General features: G+C 41.5%; 1 protein-coding gene across 1 annotated transcript in view; it reads left to right on the plus strand.

The window, feature by feature from the left end:
• Positions 1 to 20,000, plus strand: part of LOC138045781 (integrin alpha-8-like) — a 45,399-nt gene that overhangs the window by 9,901 nt on the left and 15,498 nt on the right. Inside the window, exons 6-22 of the mRNA XM_068892408.1 lie at positions 1,956 to 2,060; positions 3,503 to 3,547; positions 4,391 to 4,434; positions 6,734 to 6,808; positions 8,046 to 8,098; positions 10,140 to 10,218; positions 11,187 to 11,304; positions 13,095 to 13,192; positions 13,280 to 13,370; positions 14,592 to 14,637; positions 14,892 to 15,002; positions 15,877 to 15,932; positions 16,592 to 16,764; positions 17,043 to 17,180; positions 17,357 to 17,439; positions 17,583 to 17,733; positions 18,370 to 18,483. Coding sequence (XP_068748509.1) covers positions 1,956 to 2,060; positions 3,503 to 3,547; positions 4,391 to 4,434; positions 6,734 to 6,808; positions 8,046 to 8,098; positions 10,140 to 10,218; positions 11,187 to 11,304; positions 13,095 to 13,192; positions 13,280 to 13,370; positions 14,592 to 14,637; positions 14,892 to 15,002; positions 15,877 to 15,932; positions 16,592 to 16,764; positions 17,043 to 17,180; positions 17,357 to 17,439; positions 17,583 to 17,733; positions 18,370 to 18,483 — 1,580 coding nt within the window. The remainder of the gene's footprint in view (positions 1 to 1,955; positions 2,061 to 3,502; positions 3,548 to 4,390; positions 4,435 to 6,733; positions 6,809 to 8,045; positions 8,099 to 10,139; positions 10,219 to 11,186; positions 11,305 to 13,094; positions 13,193 to 13,279; positions 13,371 to 14,591; positions 14,638 to 14,891; positions 15,003 to 15,876; positions 15,933 to 16,591; positions 16,765 to 17,042; positions 17,181 to 17,356; positions 17,440 to 17,582; positions 17,734 to 18,369; positions 18,484 to 20,000) is intronic.

The following is a 20,000-nucleotide window of genomic DNA, read 5'->3' on the forward strand; positions in this document are numbered from 1 at the left end:
AGAGCTCATCAAGGGGAGCTTTCGTCCCCCATACTTTGCCTGGGAATCAACCCTTTCCCGAGTAGATTTATTTATACAACTCCTTCCTCGGGGGATTCAGCACGCCTACTGTTGTAAAAGCCAATCTCCCTTGGGAGATTCCGCACGCCCACTGTTTTAAAAGCCAATCAAAACAGAGCTATCTCAACGTCAAGGGAAATATGATTCTTTTTGCGAGAAAAGCCTGTTGCTAAAAAATAAATTTATTCTCGGTGAGCTCCTGACAAGGGTTATTTACGGGCTTAACAATTTCCATCTCAGTTATTGATTCCAATAGCGAGAATTCACTGTTTCAACAATTTCACTCCTAGCAGTAAAGCGCGGAACACTTGTTACCTGATCCTTGATAATTAATGGCCGAATTCCCGCAAGTTTACTATACCTCTGAGTCATAGAGGCATCCGAACTTGTAATCGGCAGCTACAGTCGTAGGTTCGACTCTTGCAAAGGAGCTCACGGAATTTTTCCGAGTATCCCCAAGTCACCACTGACGAGTCTCCGAAAGCTCTGAGTGATATAGGCATCCGAACTAGTAATCGGAAGCTACGGTTGTAGGTTCTACTGTTGCAAAGGAACTCTCGGGATTTTTCCGAGTATCCCCGAGTCACCACTGACGAGTCTCCTATAGCTCCGAGGTAGAGCATCCGAACTAGTAATCGGAAGGTCGTATAGGTTCGACAACTGCAACGGAGCACTCGGGTTTTTTCCGAGTATCCCCGAGTCACCACTGAGGAGTCTCCCATAGCTCAGTGGTTGAGCATCCGAACTAGTAATGAAAAGGTCGTAGGTTCGATTCCTGCAAAGGAACTCTCGGGATTTTTCCGAGTATCCCCGAGTCACCACTGACGAGTCTCCTATAGCTCCGAGGTAGAGCATCCGAACTAGTAATCGGAAGGTCGTATAGGTTCGACAACTGCAACGGAGCACTCGGAATTTTTCTGAGTATTTCCGAGTCACGATTGAATGTGTTGTGAGACGAGGCCTTCGGTTAATAGTCTTTATCCGAGAAAACTTGAAAGTCTTTCCATTTGCGGATTGAATCGCTTAGGAATCACTTTCTCCTCAGTTATTTAAAGACCCTGAATGTTGGTCCGGCCGCGTTCGAAACAGCGACCTCGAGCTCCTGCACTTAAGTTTAGTGCACTCTCTACTGGGCTATCTGGTCGGCGGTAGATTGCGCTCCACCGGAAGTTGCGTAAATTCCATGTCACGGGAAGTTGGCACCCTTTTTGTATCTCTGAGACATCTTGTGCGGCGTTACACAAAATTTATTTATGCGAACCGCGTAGATGAATTTACAGTCCGTAAATTGAATTTGTTGACCCCACTCCAACAGATTAGAGCGTTTTGATTCTGCGCAACCATTTTGGCCATAAAACTTATCGAGAGTCCATTACTCAAGAGTAAGAATCTGGTATCAGGTTTGTCCCATCAGCGTCAGAAAAGTGCCTATGTTTTAACCACGTTTTGCGAGAAAAGAAACAACATACCAAATGTTGTACCCAATTCAAATCTCCAGGGGTTAAGATTCTTCAGGTATTGTATTTACATTGTAATTAAATTAGCCGCTCACATTTAAATGATATGGAAAGTTCCTGGAACAAAACGCTTTGTTCCCAAAAGGTTTGAATTCGGTATAACATTGAGTTAACCGATTTGGTCTATCGATTATTTTACCCGCAAAACCAAGTCTAAAAATAGACACTTTTCTGACGCTGATGGGGACCAGGCCGATTTGGGTAAATCTTACTTTTGCGTGATGGACTCTTGCACTTATTCATTTCAATTTGAAAACCACGTAGTGTTTTACCCTCAGTGTCCGGTAGTTACTTCCGGCACCCCAAAACCTCATGAATTTGATTTCATTATTTGTTATCATCATCATCATCATTATCATTATTGTTCTTCTTTTTCAGGTTCCATCGCATTATACTATTCTGACGATTTGAACAAACCGTACAAGACTCCATCGGTTAAGCCAATAAAAGACCCTGTTGGTCACCTGACTGGAATGGCAATGGGTAAATGTTCCAACTCTGGGTCAGAGCTGGGGTTTTTTTGAGTTTTAAAATTTTCCTTATCGTTGGATGTAACGCACCTCATGCATTTCCCGCGCGTGCAGCATCGATCTTAATTTTTACCACAATTGCTTGTAATCTCGCAATCTGATTGGCTTGTTTGCCGTTGTCGATGAGAGTCTAGACGACGCTGTACGCGTCATGCTCTCGTCATTTTGTCATGCAAAGTAATAGCCAATCAGGAACGCCCATTTTGGGAAATAAACCAATCATATTGCGAGAAAGTTATAGATAACGCTTTCTCTTTCTTTGAGTCATGATTTTGGTCACGCTCTAAAATAAAAACTGTCTTTGGCGTTGAATATTGTGGTAAAAAACAAATGGAAAGTGGTTCAGCGTTGTCTGTACTCTTATCGACAACGATATTCGTCATCACAGTGGTCAAAATTTGTTGTGGACTCGCTCGGCTGCACCTCGTGAGTCCACAACATTTTGACCACTGTGATGACGAATATCGTCGTCGATAAGAGTACAGACAACGCTGAACCACTTTCCATTTGTTAATTTGTCCATATCTGGGCATAAAATTGGTATCCTAAAATCCCCGGCTTTGTTCCAAGGAGAAGAGTTGCAAGTTACACGCCTCAAAGTCATGCGCGTCTGGTGAACTCTAAATGCGTTTATTATTGTCTTCTATGTAGGAATACAACGGGATGTTTTGTACATCTGTTGTTTTGGAGCGCGTTCGTATTGAATGGCGCAACAGAGGTAGTGAATAATGATCAACTGAGACAATCAGAAACGGAGACGATTTATTTAACCAAACGCGTGAAACCAACTTGAGAAGTGGCGGGAGATTTTTTAAACCAGTCGATTTTGCTTGCGGGGTTTGTGATTGTTCTTTGGGCAGAAACCTTTTTCGAAGTTTACTCCGGCCTGTCTCCTAGCTGTGGGTTACCTTGTAGTGTTAATTTCTTTCTTGAGGCTAGCTAGAAAACAACTGGCTCTCGGAAATTGTTTGTTTGAGCCTTGCAGTGTCTAGAATTTTGCATTCCTCAGGGTCTGTCCTTCAATATCGGGGAATCGTTGTTTAAATTTGTTGCCTCATTAGCAAAAAATTAAAGTACTGAATATTCTTTGATAGCAGCTGACGTCACGGGGTCATGTTGGGATTTGACTCTATTATTATGCAAAACGTAAGCTACATTTTTCTATTGTTTTGGCACCAGCGTGGCCGTCTTATCACGTGAGTGCAATCAAAGAATTGAAAGTGCATTGGATAATGAGCAATCCCTGAAATACCAGAAGTAGCATGCACTATAGCTTTTGTGAGCAAACTTGTATGTTAATGAGACCGATCGCAAACAATGACGTCAGCAAAGATTCCCTTTTACAGCACAAAACGTTAAACAATGTTTTATTCTTTCCGTACACTTTCTTTTTAGGATACGCTGTCGCCATAGGAAGGTTCAGTTCACGCGACAGAGATGGTATTTTGTCTTTGAAAGTTTCTTTTTTTTTAATCTCAATTACCTTTAAAATTAAAATATGGAATGGTTCCTCTTTGCGGAGATCAAAGAAATAATTTACATTGAAAAAAGTTTTCTGGAGTGCTCAAACGCCCATTTTACCTCGCGCTATCATGCTTATGACTAATAGGAAAATGTGTGTATATGTCTTTACGTATTCATAGGAAATGTATACCGATCGAGGGGTACTTAGCGCAGGGTCGCACTAGTTTTATGAAGAGACATAATACACACGTTGTTGGATTAACTTGGTCACTGTTGTTACGAATTTATTAGTAGCAACGTTAAGAGTCACGCCACGCTTAACAACGTATCAAGAGCGTGGCGTGACATGAAAATAACTAACTAAACGTCTCTTCGGAAAAGGTGGGGAAGAAAGAATCGCCACAAGCCACACTGGACGCACCTAGGTAAATAGGAATGGTGTGAGCTCGGAAATCTTCCTGTCGGTAAACGATTTAAGCATTGCATTACTGCGCCCCTAATGCTCTTACGTAACCGCCCTTTTCACCGGAAACAAAGGAATCGGGGTTTGGAAAGCGTCTGCTGAAATTAAAACTCACTTGTACATCTTTTTCCAAAATGGCCACCATTTTATTATTCTTTTGTTTCCTTGCGAATTGGCCCTTTTGTCCTCGCTTTTAAACGTAAAATTCAAAAGAATACTTAACCTTGAACGAGGCCAAAAGGGCCAATTTGCAATCAAACAAAGGAAGACTAAAATTTCGGCTATTTTGGAATAAGGTGTATTCTCGGTCGTCTTTTAGTGTTGATTTGATTTTCAACTTTATTTTTTCCGCACAGAGTTAATTGCAAGCTCCACCCGTGCTTCGCAACTGAAAGGAAAAGTAAGTTAGGTTAGCTACGTTGACTATTATCTCAAAGCTTAAATTTGCCAGTATTTATTCATCTCGTTTCGTCTCTCAAAAGAATTTACCTCATTGTAGATTATTTGATAGCCTGCTTGGCTTGGAGGTTTCCTTGATTTCCCACGCACCGATGTCGACCGGAAGTTTGGACGAATAATTAATCTTTCAACCGGCTTAAACCCGCTATGACAGTTTGAATTTTAACGCCCGTCCAATGGCGGGAGAGTGGCAGTGACGCTTCATTGACGTCACGTCGCTCATGCGCGACAGAATATCGAGGAGATCGGCGCAGAAGTTTTCTTTGCTTCTCATTGGAAGAAAATGCGCGCCAAGCAAGTTAATTTTCTGTAAGCAAAAATTGGTACACAGCATTATCCAATGAAAAACGTGTCTATTTACCAAAACCTCTCTACCGTTCAGAAACGAAACGATAACGTTGCAAACAGAACGTTTGCATTTCGATTGCACGTATCACTTTTCGAGCAGCAATAAACGAAGGCGTGTTTTCAGTTCAAATTTTGATTTTGAGGGTAGGGAAAGAACCCTAATACCCGAAGGAACAACCTGTTTGGAGCAGGGTAGAGAACCAACAAACTCAACCCACATAGGTCGGCGTCGGACTCCGGGAATCGAACCCGGGACACGCAGGTGGAAGCTGAATGCCTCCACCAACTCTTGTGACACACGGCTCACGACTCAGCTGATGTCACACAGTTCAGCATTTGTTGCTGAGAAATTTGCTACTGTTTTTTTTTTGTTTGCTTTTGTCATGTTGAACGCTCGACTAGATTATTCCAGAGGCCTACAACTCCAATACAGGTTCTTTGTTACACTAATACTGGCGCTATGTTACTCCAGTACTGGTTCTATGCAACGGTATTTTCACAGATCGAGCAATTTTTAGACGAGTTCTCAAATAACATTTGGCTTGCACGAGTGACCATTTCCAATCCCATGGGTAATAATCTCTCATGAAAGACATTTGATTGGTCGAAAAGATCAGCTTTCGCGGGAAAATTAATCTAAAAATAACTTGGTCTCTAAAAATGCCCTTCCACAAATACAATGAAGTTGTACGCTCCTAGTATATGAGCTCCTGATTATTCGCCATGTTTAACGAAGCTGACAACAACAGTGATTTGTTGCGACATTAAAAAAAAAATTAGTACAGTACCCACTCAAAAATATCAAAGCTAATCGAGTCATGTGGGAACTAGGTCTTTTAGCAAGTTGCACTTTTTAGAGACCATTAAACAATCGTTTTCCAGTCTCAGAAGCTGGTATCATCCGGTTCAACAGTTGCTAATGCACGAATGTCGGAAAGAGAAAAGCTTTTTCACGTTTTTGTCTTGATAAGTTCAATACGACATACAGGTGCGAATGAAATCAAGTAAAATCATGCGAATCATTTAAAGAAAAAAGTAGTACTGCAAACTTGTTTTACAAATACAATTAAGTACTTAAGCAACGATAACGGCGACGGTAACGAGAACGTCATCTCAAAATAGGTGGTTTTCACGTTTCGTCATCGCCGTCATGTAGGACGAAAGCAAAAGATGTCTCATAACTTCGTCCAGCAGCAGTTGCACATTGCTGCATTGTTATCTGAGTCTCTAGGGATTGGTTGCTAACCACCTATATAAATTTGCGTCATTGAAATCACTTCGTGACTATTTCAACCTTATGACAAGGGTGTGGTAGTTCCTCAAGAGTGACACTGGTCTGAAAGGGGCTTTTTTTAGGAGAGAAATTAAAAATTTATTTTCACTAGTGCTGACGTTCCTCACAAAATTTCAAATTTGGCTATTTCACGTTTTGGTTTTGTGGACGATGGCAAAGAAATTGACAAAAGTGAAAAACGCACGTGCAGGGCGTGCAAAGCTATTGTTTTTTCTCACGAAATATGCAAATTTGTGACGTTCTCGTTGCCCGTCGCCGTTGTCGTTGCTTAAGTTCCCTAATCTTGGGTCGGCTACATCACGAAACGTTGGTACGAATGCCGTTGTTTTCTAGTTCGGTTTAACCGGGTGCAAAGAATTAGCAACCTATAGGTTTTAAAACTAGTACGAATGTCAAATATTAAATTGTCATGTTCGTAACAAAGAACTCCAAATTTTCTTTCCTTGCTTACCATGTCATAGGGAAAACTGGGCAAAATGAATCACTGTCTAAAGCAGTCGTCCTCAAACTCGTAGCCGAAAAAATGACGCCCCCAAGAACATTCGCAGAATCGAGGGTTTGTAAAGTCGTAGACTGTGGAACTGTATTTTTTTCGTAGGTTATGGCGTTTTATCCTTCGGGAAAAGACGACATTAAAGTGAGATTTTCCCTTCCTTTGCCTCAGGATGTGGAGGTAAGCCGTAGTTTCTGTGAAAGGTAAACTCCAAATCTTTCTCGAGATCTGAAAAAAAAAAAGTGTATATAGTGCTTTGACTGAGACTTGAACCATTCAGGCAGTGCGATCATCACGCTGATCTCGACTTTACCAACTGCGTTATCAAGCCATCTTAGAGCTGGGCGTTTACGAGTTCGTTTCGTTTCGTTCTTATCCTGTAAGGGGTGAAGTGAATAAGAGAATATGTGTGATACTGTATATTTGAAAGGCGGTTTACAAAAAACTATTTCTTATGAGAATGATTATCGCGGTTAAGAAAAATTTGAAGACCGTGGCAAACAGCATCAAGCTTTACTTCAACATTCGTTCGATTTTGTTGAACAGCGCCATGTTGAAACCGCTGAATCGATGTTGAATGAGTTTTTTAAAAGCGTTTAAACTTTTCTTCAAAACCATTCAACATTTATTTTGTTTTCGCGAATATTGAAAGAAGTTGAAGCTCGTTTGCCCCCACTTTCAACATTGTTGGGTATGCGCGTGCGCACTAATAGGTTTCACAATGACGTATCCATGTCCGTATCCATAGCGACAACAACGGCTGCAGCTTGGGACTGAATAGACCAATAGGCCATTTGCGAGTTCATGTCTGCGTCCTCTTCAAAGCGAGTCTAAGTGCGAAGTTTTTATTATGAAAATTAGTTTTCATTCACATGTAAAGTAGAACTAATTTTGCACTTAGACTCGCTTTGAGGAAGAGGCAGACATGAACTCAGAAATGGCCTATTCGTCTAACTCGATGTTGTACCCAATTCAAATCTCTCGGGGTTAAGATTCTTTGTGTGATGAATTTGCATGACAGTGAAGCATTCACATTAAATACTTGGAACAAAACTTTTCAAGTTATTCCCAAAAGATTTGAATTGGGTACAACATTGAGTTAGCCGAATTGGTCTATACCATCCCTCTCGTAAAGCTTTGTTGAATCATCAATGTGTTGAAAACGTTTGCCCACCCCAGCAGTCAACATCGTTCAACATCTTTCAACAAAATCGAACGGATGTTAATGTGTCGACGGGCCTTAAGCAGTTGTTAAGAAGCCATAATAAAAGGCAGGCCTAACTGGGATTCAAACCCATGGAGGCGCGATTGCAGAGTGCTTTACACAAAAACCACGAAGCGCTCAGGGCAATCGCACGATGAAGTTGCTCCCTTAATTTCAATGACTTAGGTGTGAACGGTCTCGGGTTTTTTTCAGATTGGAAGCAACTTTGGCTATTCGCTTTGTGCTGTCGATTTAAACAATGACAGGTGATGTAAATTTAACATGTCCCCATACGTAATTCACATTTAGAGAGATAAATTTCAGTGGCCACTTGTAGCTGGCGCTTGTGGTGAGATCGCTCGCCCTGCACCAATTCGTCCCCCGGGACCCTATTCCAGGACTCGAACTCGAAAACCAGAGTTTATTAGAAAGCTTAACCAAGGATAACGACGACGACGACGACGGTCACGACAACGCCAAGGATCTGCACCCTCCGCACGTGCCGCACGTGCGTTTTACATATTTGGCACATTTCTTGGCTGTTCTCGTCCTAAAGCTACGGTCATACGAGCAACAAAAACGTCCAACTTGTGTCGCAACATTACTGCGAAACTAGTCGAAAAGCGATGTTGCGCGTTTTACACCCCACGCACAACCTGTCTTGCAACAAAAAAATGTGTTGCAAGTTGCTGCGGCGTTTTGCAGAAAGTAGAGGTCTGTTCTACTTTCTGCAACACGCTGCAGCAACTTGCAGCACATTTTTTGCGTTTGCGAGACAGGTTGTGTGTGGGATGTAAAACGCGCAACATCGTTCTTCGACTAGGTTCGCAGCAATGTTGCGAGACATGTTGGACGTTTTTGTTGCTCGTTTTATCGTAGCTTAACAACTTCGTGAAATGAGAAAATTTGAGGTCATGTGGAGAACGCGAGCACCCCACAATAAATTTTCAATTTTCTCTCCAAAGAACGACAGTTTATACCAATTTTATACACCCTTTTCCAAAATGGCTATCATTTTAGTCATTCTTTTCTTTGCTTGCAAATTAGCCCTTGTCGCCTTGTTTTATTTAAGGTTAAATATGCTCTTGAATTTTAAGTTTAAGAACGAGGCAAACAGGGCTAATTTGCAAGCAAGAAAAAGAATGTTAAAACAGGGGCCCATTTTGGAATAAGGTGCCTGATTCGGCCTGAAATGTTGATAGACATTTTCAATATCGAAGGACTTAGAGTACTCGCGAAATCAACGCATTAACGGAAAGTAATATTTTAAACCGCTTTCTCGTAGCCGTCTTTGCTTGGCTCCCTGATTAGTTCTCTACTTCGCTCCGGTTATGCGGGTACTCCAGTTTACCCTCTCGCCAAACCAAACATTTGGGTTGATTTAATTTGCTCATTGAGTAGAGCACTTGTGTCCTTCAACTTCATTTGAGTGTCGGAAAAAAAACTTGCGATCAATTACGTACTTTTGGTGTGCATTGCTAAACTCTCAGTGATTTTCCCGTGTTTTTCCTGCGCTCAGGTCGCAAACTTCTACCTCGTGACCTATCTCTTCCGTTAGGGTAATTTTTTTTGTAATTTTTTTTTCAATCGACCATCTCTTTCCATTATTCCATCTCGTTCATGTCGTACGATGTGGACGAACTATCCTATTAGTGAATTGGTACGAGCGGTTTCAGCTGAGTAAAAATAGAAAATGAAAGATTCTCTGTTGCGTGCTCACGTTGTCTTTAAAGCCTCAAATTTGGTGATTTCACGTCGTTGTTGTGCAGAGAACCGCACGAATATGTGCTAAAATGCGTTCCGCACGTGCAGCACGATTTTTTTTCCTGTTTTAACCAATGATATTATTAGCTGTGGTTACACTAGCCCTTTTACCCATGGGTAAAAAGCGTTTGCCCACAGGCAAGAACGTTTTTGTGTGTAACCGCTCTCTCTAGACCGAAACTGCCCTAGGGTTATTTTCTTGGATACATCAAAAAGAACAAAAGAACTTCCCATGACAATTCCTGAACTGAAAAGTACGGTTTATCTTCTTTATGAGGTGGCTTGGCCAATCATAAAAAAATAACTAATTTGCAAGGTCATTGAACTCATATCTAATTATATTTTACCCTAAAGGGAGTCTTTTACTGCGTAACCGCACTCCAAGGGTAACACGAAAACTGAGCTCAACCAGACCCAAGCCATTTACCTTCCTGAAGGCCCCAAACCCAAGGTGTGTGTAACCACAACTAATAATTCTTGCTGTTTGACGTTGTAGTTGCCGCGTCGCCGTTGTCGTTTAGAAACTCGCTATTCTTGTTTTAGATATTCAGATTTATTGGTCTCCGCTCCCTACCATGGTCAAGATGAGGGCAGAGTCTATGTCTACATTAATAACGGGAAGGTGAGTACTGCACATTCACTGTTGTTACATTTCGTCACGAGTTCGTACCTGTGGTGCAACAGTAACGCGAGTACTATAAATGACTTATTCAACGTGAGCATTGAGTGTTCTTGTTAAATACGGTGCCTACTATTGTCATTGCGCATACGTTCTGCGCATCTCCAGATACTCGGATTTCCTATCGGTAGTGCTTACTAATGCAGAGATATTTTTGCGCGGTTTAAAACTATTCGAAGAAAGCAGAACTTAGCAAGTGCTCTTGCTATCCAAAAAGAGAATGGAGGGTAGCCATGCATTTTTCAGAGCCATACATTGCTTAATTATCTTTAAAAAATGCGTGGTTACCCCCAATTTTCTTTTTGGAATTTAATAAAACTTGTTGAGATCTGCTTTTCCCGCATATCCATACAACCGCGCGAAAATACCTTTGAATTAGTAGGCACCGTCCTTAATTCGTTAATTTTTCCTTCATGATATTTAGAAGGAAAAAATCGATGGAAGCTTTAGTGTAAATAAAGGAAATATGCATTAGATATACAGATGTTGATTACTAGACAATTTTTCAGTTTGTTTGAAAATCATAAATTATTTACGTCTTTAATGAGCAGATTTTTCCGCAGATTAATTGCGGTCACATTGAACGTTCCTCCCAGAGGCCTTTAATTTTCGAAGATCTCTTGGATCGAATCTTTTAGTCTCTCCGTTTACGTTTACACTGGAATAAACTAGCCCAAACGGGAAGGTGAACTTTGAACTGGTGTTTCGATAGAACCATTTCTGGCTCGGATTTGGGGAATACAGTAAGCAATTGTCTTTTCCCACTTGAAATATCAGTAGAAATTTCACTCTGGAAGGTGTTTTTCAGTTTTCCGTGATTAACACCAATTCCTTTCAGGAAAATTCTCTTGAGATACTTTAACTATAATTCTCTGTAATTGTTTAAAATAATCATGGTTTGATCTCTTCAGACACCAGGAACTCTCAATCATGTACCGGCTCTGACTCTGGAAGGTCCAAGAACCAAGCATGCCCTCTTTGGTTTTGCGATGGCTGTCGCAGGAGATTTGAACCAAGATGAGTATTCAGGTAAAAGAAAAAACGTCTTCCACTTACTAGAGAAAATGTTCAGTTGTTAGAAGAAGTGTTGAACCGAGCTATTTTTGCGACCTTGGCCGTTTTGATACTAGAGACCTTTATAAAATAATTAGAATAGTACGCGCACTCTCATTGGTCAATAGCTGTGTTTAGATGAGAATATGGAACACGGCTGTGACATCACACGAATTTTGATTGGTTATGTATTGTCAGACGCGCGTTTTGATTAGTTGGTAGGAAATATGAGCGTGTATGAAGAAAATCTGTTTCAATCAAGAATTTTCCTTTATTTGTTTCCTTCATTTGCCGAATTATCTTTGAAAAATATTTTCTAAAAGCAATAGAGGACTTTTTTCCGTGTTTCCATGGCCTCATCTAAACACTCGGGGAAGTTGTTCAAACCCTCGACTGCGCCTCAGGTTTCCATAACTGTCTCCAATTCTCCCAACTCCCCCTCGTGTTTAGATGAGGATATGGAAACACAGTCAACGTCCTTTATTGCTTAAATAATACGTCTGGGCGGGTTTAAAGACGGGGGAGAGACGCATTATACGTCTGGACACACTGAATCGTTTAATGCGTCTTTGAAGAGGCACTAAACGATTAAGTTCGTTTAGACGTATATGTCTCTCGCCCGTCTTTATACGGGACGAATTAAATGACCAAAAAAAGACCCATTAAATGAAATTGCCCAAAGTCGCCCAGACGTATTATACGTCTCTAGTATGAAAACGGCCATTCTGACCACACCCAGGCCTTCCACAAGGTCGATAATCAAAGTCGAAATGCAGGATCTTCATCATCACATTACTGAGACCCCGTTATGGGGTTTGAGGGATAAGGGATAACTGGAAAAATAATTTTAAGGACAAGGGATAACTGACGAAATATTTATAGGGATTAGGGATAACCGAGATAGTTTTAGGGATAATAAAAAATATCTTTGATTATTTTTCTCAATTATCATATTTTTGGTCACTTTTGCAAAAGGATTTACATCTCTGGCAACTTATGATGAACAGTAACGGGTCATTTATCAGTCCAAATTCAAGCAAGACATCCAAGATTTGCTCCCAGGCTCTTTAATTTGGTCAACTGTTTGTGCATTAGGTTATCTGTTAAAAAACGGATCGTTTTAGGGCCTGGCCAAACGCTCGCAACATTTCAACGCAACACAATGATCTTGCAACATTGTTGGGCGCAACATGTTGCGTACGTTTGGCCACCCTGTTGCGATATGTTGCGATATGTTGGATGATGTTGGATCAAATTTAAAACGATCAAATTTTTCGTGAAAGATTTTGGATGTTGCATGATGTTATACTCATTTGGCCACGTTCACGCAACATTGTTTCACTAAGGCATGGGCGCTAGGTCCACTTGTTGCGGGCCAGGAACCTGGGACGCATAAACATTGACATGTTGCGTTGAAAAAGTTGAAAATGTTGCGAGCGTTTGGCCAGGCCTTTACACTTTAGAATTGCCCCAGTTATTGTCAAATTCCAAGGATAAGTAATTTTGGGGATAACAGTCTCAGTAATTTTAGGGAAAAGGGATAACTGCCCGCGGAATTTTAGGAATCAGGGATGACTAAACCCCCCTAACAGGGCCTCATTACTTCATCCATGGCCGCGGTCAATAAATTATCCAGTGAACGCCTTCGATTTCATATCTGTACACTCTCCCAATCAGCGCCCCATCGCTCAATACAGTTAATACTTAAATAAAGTTCATTATCACTATTATTATCTTGCGTTTTGTTTCCCCTCTTTAAAAAACAGACGTTGCGATCAGTGCTCCATATGCAGGCCACAATCAGGGTGGTGTGGTGTACATCTTCTTTGGAAGCAAAGATGGCATTGAAACTTCCCCGAGACAGGTTAGCCTCAAAAAGTTCCTCGCTGTTGCACTCTTTCGTATCTTCAACTGAAGTAAACTCTTACTTTTCCCTTAAAAAAAACCCCAGGTAATTCAAGCGTCTGAGGTCTCTCCTGGTGTAAAAACGTTTGGGTATTCACTTGCTGGTGATATGGATATGGACAACAATGGCTATCCAGGTACGATGCTATAAGAAGCGCGCGAAGCCTTATTTCAATCCCGCGATCCTCCGAATACCTCGCGCGAAACGTTGTTCACTCATTACGCGACAGGAAAACATTCCCATCTGGAACACTGCAGCTCTTTCAATATACATCTTATGCCAAATTGGCCTTTATGTCCTCGCTTTCAAACGTAAAATTCAAAAGAATATTTAACCTTGAACGAGGCCATAAGGGCCAATTTGCATGGAAACAAAAGAATACTAAAATGGCGGCCATTTTGGAATAAGGTTTATTTACCTCGATTTACTATTTTACTTTCCATCACGCCTTCCACCATCCTCCGTACCCTAGCTTTGGCGTATTTATCCTTTTCTTCCCTTTCAATCAAAATTATTTGTTCTTCCATCCTTCCCTTTGGCCAATATCTTCCCTTCTCCACCCCTTGCTGCGTTTTAGTGACCCCCACCCCCCCCCCCCTCACACATACACTCTTTCTCGGAACCTCCACTCTTTATTCTTTATTCCTCTTCCCTCTTTTCAGCCCATTCAGGCCCCTTTTTGTACTGTCAGTTCTCAAAACAGTTTTTCATTTTTCTTTTTATTCGTTTTACGTACCTCATGGAATCTTTACTTGAGGAGCAAAGCAAACGGCTATCGTTATTATTCTTTAGGGAAGTGAACTCTTGTATAGGAAATCGTATGACCGCGAGAGCACTTTGTCATTTATGGCCACGAGTGATGTTTTGAAATTTCTCAAAATTGCACGAGTCGTTGGCGAGTGCAATTTGAGAATTTTCAAAACATCTCGAGTGGCCATAAATCACGAAATGAGCAAGCAAGTTCATCTGAGTTTTTATTTATTAAATACGCAACAAAATTACTCCATGGCTGTGTTTCCATAGCAATTTCCGTATTGCGCTCTATAATCTCTATTGCAGTCTACAACCAACGTCGTTCCCAGGCTCTCTCTCTTCTTCCCTTGTAATGGGGGAAAAGAGAGAGAGCCTGGGAACGAGGTTGGTCTACAACCTCTTTATGCATTCGTCATTGGCCAATCAGAAACGCGATATTCTGTTGAGTATGTAAAAAAGGTACAATATTAGCTTTTCGTTTAAGTAAATGAGCGAATAGACTCTAATCCTTCTCTTTCCTTTTCTAAATCTCTTCCCCTTCCTTTCGCTTTTTTGTTCCCTGATCAATTGTCCAAATGCAAACATATTTGTTATTTTGTTACAGATCTTGCTGTTGGAGCTTATTCCTCGGACAAAGCCTTTCTTTTCAGGTAGTAAATTTACTTGCTATTGTCGTTTTCAATTCTGAAACATTAAGGGATCGCTAAATTCAGAACACTGTGACAACGTCAGGATTTTTGTGGAGCGTATCTTGCGCGGAAAAGCGAAGGGCGCCCACTCACGCGGCTTGCGTTTCGCGTGTTGTCGCGCGTCCTCACAAATAGGCTAAGGTAACCGCTCGTTTCCGACACACCTTGGATTTTTATCTAGTGTTTTTGTTTGTTTATTTGTTTTTATTTTCCAGATCAAGGTCAATTGTAATCATGGAAGGGAATATTACCTTGAATAATACACAAATATCTTTAGAAGATAACGGTACAGTAAGAAAGGCAAGCGATGGAATTTCACGTATAAGGTACTTTAACAGCAAGCAGTGCAGTGCAATAGACCTAATCGGCTAACTCAATGTTGTATCGAATTGAAACCCTTTGGGAACAAAACGTCTTGTTCCAGGTATTTCCATATCATTTAAATATGAATGCTACTTTATCATGCAAGTACAATAGACAAAGAATCTTAATCCCGGGAGATTTGAATTGGGTTCAACAATCAGTTATGTGTAGTGCTATTTTCTACCCATGTAAACCATGTGAGCGTTAGCCCTACTAATGGAAATGACCCCACTCACGGACAAAGAAGAACTCTGACCAGGGTTGGAATTCAAAATAGCACTTCACATTACTCTATCATTGTTAATTCTGTTGAAATATAAGTGCTACAGGGCTAACGTTTGTAAAAACGCGACTGGTCACAAGTCATTGTTTTACCAATACAGAATGTATCCTAAGCATTCAAAAAAGCTAACCATAGGCCTGAGAACTTAGCATGCATGTTTAGCATGCATGGTTAGCATGCTTGTTTAGGATACTTTCTGTATTAGTAAAACAATGAGCTGTAAAAAATACCAGCCGTAAAACGTAACCTTTCCTCGTACTTGTACATATTCATTGCCGTGAATTTGACATCTCCAATTCCCAATTCTCTCTCGTGCTGTCGTTCGACAGCACGAGAGCGAGAGAGACAAGACAAAACATCTCATTAACGAGCCCAAAAAACAATTTGCGCGGAGCGTTAGATATATGTATATATAATAGATCTGAATCCTCACTGGCCTACCAACGTTTTTGTAAGGTTAGGTTTGTCTTTAGAATAGCGCAGTCATCCCAACAAACGGAAATTTGAGTTTCAGGCCTTAAGTGCTTTTGTTTGTTTGTTTCTTTTTTTTCCAGCATTGACTTGACTGTTTGCTTGAGGTTTAAGAATCAAAAGCCAAGACAGTCCTCTGGTTAGTCCATTTATGCAACGTTTGAAAACCTTATTTTATGGCCCTTCTGCAGCTCAGTCGTAGGTTCGACTCCTGTAAAAAAACACTCGGTTTTTTTTTTGCGATTATCCCCGAGTCATCATTGGAAAAAAATCATCTGTGAAGAATTTAAAACGTTGGCGGCGTAATCGGCGTTAGACTTCCATGTGGTTACGCCTGCAGTGGTTCTGTTTGGTATGAATCAAACTGCGGCCTTAGCGTTCACGTAACACTACTTTATTGTGAACGGCAGTGAACGGCAATATGGCCGACAGCCAGAAAGTGACATGCACTCGCAAAACCTTGTAATAACAAATAGCACCGAAAACACGAACACCGGAAGTGACTACCACTGTGGCCAGAATCATTACAACGCGAGGTTGCATTCCTGGTGCTCCAACTAATGGCTGGGTTTTTCTCCAATCGTCCCAAACTCAATATTTTCACCCTTTGTAAATAGGTGACTCGTCGGTTCCTGGCAGCAGATCGTCGGTTAATTATATTGATAGCCAAAAGAACTTCCCTTATAAAGAAAGCATTGTTTTTTCCGTATTTCCCATTTTCCATTCCATTAGATTTCCATCAACGTTCACCCACAAGAAGTACGAATAACTTTTTTCTGCTTTTATTTCTTTCTTAAGGGCTGCAAAATGTTACTTATACCATTGAGCTCGACAAAAGTCGTTCAGAAGATAACTTGCAGCGAATGTTTTTCCTGCAAGACAAGAAGACTCTTTTTAAAATCGTTCAGCAAGTTTCCCTTCCACGGGAGCAAGAATGGTATTGCGATTTCAATCACACGGTCTATTTAAGGGTAAGTGTTTCGGTGGTATTCTTGAGAAAAATGTAGTCTTAATTAAGCCTGTCAGGCACCCGTGACATGGCGCGAACAACTGCCATATTAATCCTACGTCACCACATTTTTAGAGGCCGAGCTATTTTTAGACTACCTTTGCCGCAAAAAAAACAAACGCAGTTCCGGTTCAGTGGGACTATGACGATAGAGCCCACGTGCTGCGGCTGCACGTGGAGCGAGTGACTGCACGTGCGCATGTGCAACAAATAAACTATCAAAATCTCTTTTCTTTTCAGAAAAAAGAAGAAATCAGTAGCGTAAGTGACCCTTTGACATTTGACCTGGTCTACGATCTTGCCCAGCCCTCCTCTTGCGAGCTTTGTCCGATACTAAACGACTACAATGACATAACTCAGCGGTCTTTTGCAGCGGAGGTGAGTGTATCGTGTTAAGTAATTTGTATCTAGCCCGCGAGATATCTCGCGATATTCCGCGCAATTGAAGCTTGCTTGCTTGCTTGCTTGCGTGATATGGGTTCTTTCATCCAATTCTAATTTCTTCCTTTCTTTAATGCTAATTTTAAACTTTGTTTTCCTTTTTCCATACATAGGCTTTCTTTGTAAAGCAATGCGGACCAGACAAACTCTGCGAGCCCGATCTTTCTGTCAAAGGACAAGTGAGATTTGGCATAGAGTAAGTGATACACTAACAAGCTTATTTCTCGGTTATAATTAATGATATAAACAATGAAGATCGTCGTGCTTTACGAGATAGAGAAGGGAAAGAGAGGCTTTCGTGTAACAAGTAAATTAAGTTTGTTTTCATTCAATTCGAAGCGCTCCTGCAGATCACAAAGAACTTCGCGTTGGAACAGACAACGAATTGACTGTCGGGATAGTGTTGGAAAACAAAGCACAGGACTCAGCCTACCCTGGAAAGGTCATTGTCTTGTATCCGTCTATAATGGACTATTCGGGTAGCAATCAGGTAGGACTCATCAATATTTAGTTATAATTATACTTTAAAAATTGGCCAGAATAGCGGCAACACTATGTCTAAGGGCCCGTTTTAAAATTGCTATCCACTTTTCTTGGGAAGACAAGTCTTTTATCATGTTTTCAAGATAACAAAAAGAGAAATGATTATAAATTTTGATGACTTAAGTCTTCTCCACTCTTAAGATTCAGACGGAGCCGTGACAACCGGAAAAGACCCGAAGAGCTAGGGACTCTCGCGAAACTGGCACCAGGATTATATTTCTAAGCGCTCCATTAGCCTCTAGCTTTGACAGCTGCGCACAATTGTTCTACTAACTGCGACACCTGTAGAAGCTAAATCAAATCAGTTGGTTTTTGACGAAAGGAAAAAGCCGGAGTGCCCCGAGGAAAACTTGAAACTCCTCGGACCCCTCGGTGCGTAAACCAACAAACTCAGCATGCATGTATGCCAAGTCCGAGAACCGAACCCGGGACAGTTTGATGGAAGGCGGGTGCTATCCATCACCACTGCGCCAACCGACCCAGCTCAGTCCCAGCTGGGGGTCTCTCTCCTTTCTCTTGGACGAAGGAAACTCTGGGGCCGCGACTAGGCTCAACACCTAACCAAGGAATGTGCTTCTTCTAGGGCGTCTCTTGTTCCAAAATAACAATTTCAAGAGGCTTTTTTGGCGCAAAGAGCTCAGCTGACATCAGCAAAGTGGAGTGTATTGTTGGCAACCCTTTCGGAAAATACGCAAAGGTAAGTAGAACTCAGACTTTACTCTCTCATCGATGGTCCATAATTTTCAGCATAGACAATAGATTTCGTACCCCGAGCCTCAAGTTGAAATGTTTGGGAACGAGTTTCGGTGGGGAAAAACAGAAGTTTTCAATCCCTCGGAACTCAACATGGCCGCCGTGGGGGGTGTTTTGAAAACAAAGACCCCTGAAAACCCCTAAGAACCTAAGACTCGAAGGAAGTACCGGTACCCCCAATACCCTCAATTTGGCTAACCCGAGGCCTAAAATCCAACTTTAGGCCTAGTTAGGCCTTGGGATAGCCAAACTGAGGGATTTGAGTTACTCTCTTTGTTTTCAAGTCTCAGGGTCTTAAGGGGTCTTACAGGTCTTAGTCTTCAAGACACCCCTTCGCCCGAAACCTCGGGCGGCTTCGACAGGATTCGAACCCATCATGATGACCTCTGCGATGCCGGTGCAATGGGCCTTAATTAATCACACGGCAGCCATGTTGAATCCCGAGGGATTGAAAACTTTTGTTTTTCCCCACCGAAACTCGTTCCCAAACATTTCAACTCGAGGCTCGGGGTACGGAAATCTATAGTCTATGGCCAATATGGCCGCCGCGCGAATAAAGCCCATGCTCTACCAACTGAGCTATGACGCCACACAGTTAGGAGCAGGTCAATTTGTTGGGATCATTCGTTCCCGTGGAAGGACTCAATGAATGAAAGAAATGTATACATTTGAAGTTCGGATTATAGAAGAAATGTAGAAGTGATTATTTTAGTGCTAGGATCGCTTCTACATTCTGTCTATAATCCGCATTTCAAATGCGTACATTTCTCGTTTCTTTCGTGTATGTCTGTCTTATTTGTTTGCTTGTCTGTCTGGCTATCTGTTGTTCTGTCGGTCTAACTTGCTCGGAAAGCCTTCTGTCCGTTTTGCCGACGTTGCCGCGATTGTCCTTGTTTGAACGGCTCACTAAAAGTTTGTCGTACTCGTTAAAGCAATCGTCCAATTTTTCGCGTTTGTCATAATATCTTGAATTGATGTGCTTCCTTTTATGACAATAGGGACCTTAACATCGGAGGACGAGGATGACTTCGGAAATTTTTCGGCCTCCGAACCTTATGCGCATTCTCAGGACGGATAACCTGTACTTGTGACTGTAGTTGTATTAAGTGCTTTTAGTGGTCCTTTTCCTCCTATCGGCTAAAGGTCCCTAACAGTGGCCCGGGAGTTCACGCTCTTTGGAAGGGCGCTACTCTCGTTTGTACACTGGAAACTGTGAACTATACTTTATGCAATTACCTGTCGCTGCCCTGATGCAATTTTCAAAAGGTGTTTAACAATATGACTGAGTTGAAAACAATGAATCGCAAAGGTTTTCTCCAATCAAATTCAAGGATTTGTGTTCCGGACTGCTGAGAAGAAAATAAGGGGAAAACAACTGAATGTACCAAAGTGTTTGGTGGTGAAGTTTTAGTTGCAGTCCAGATCTTTGTTTTGCTGTCCTTGTGATTTTGTCAGTTGCTT

This window comes from Montipora capricornis, chromosome 1, assembly GCF_036669925.1.
Source record: "Montipora capricornis isolate CH-2021 chromosome 1, ASM3666992v2, whole genome shotgun sequence".
Taxonomy (NCBI): Eukaryota; Metazoa; Cnidaria; class Anthozoa; order Scleractinia; family Acroporidae; genus Montipora; species Montipora capricornis.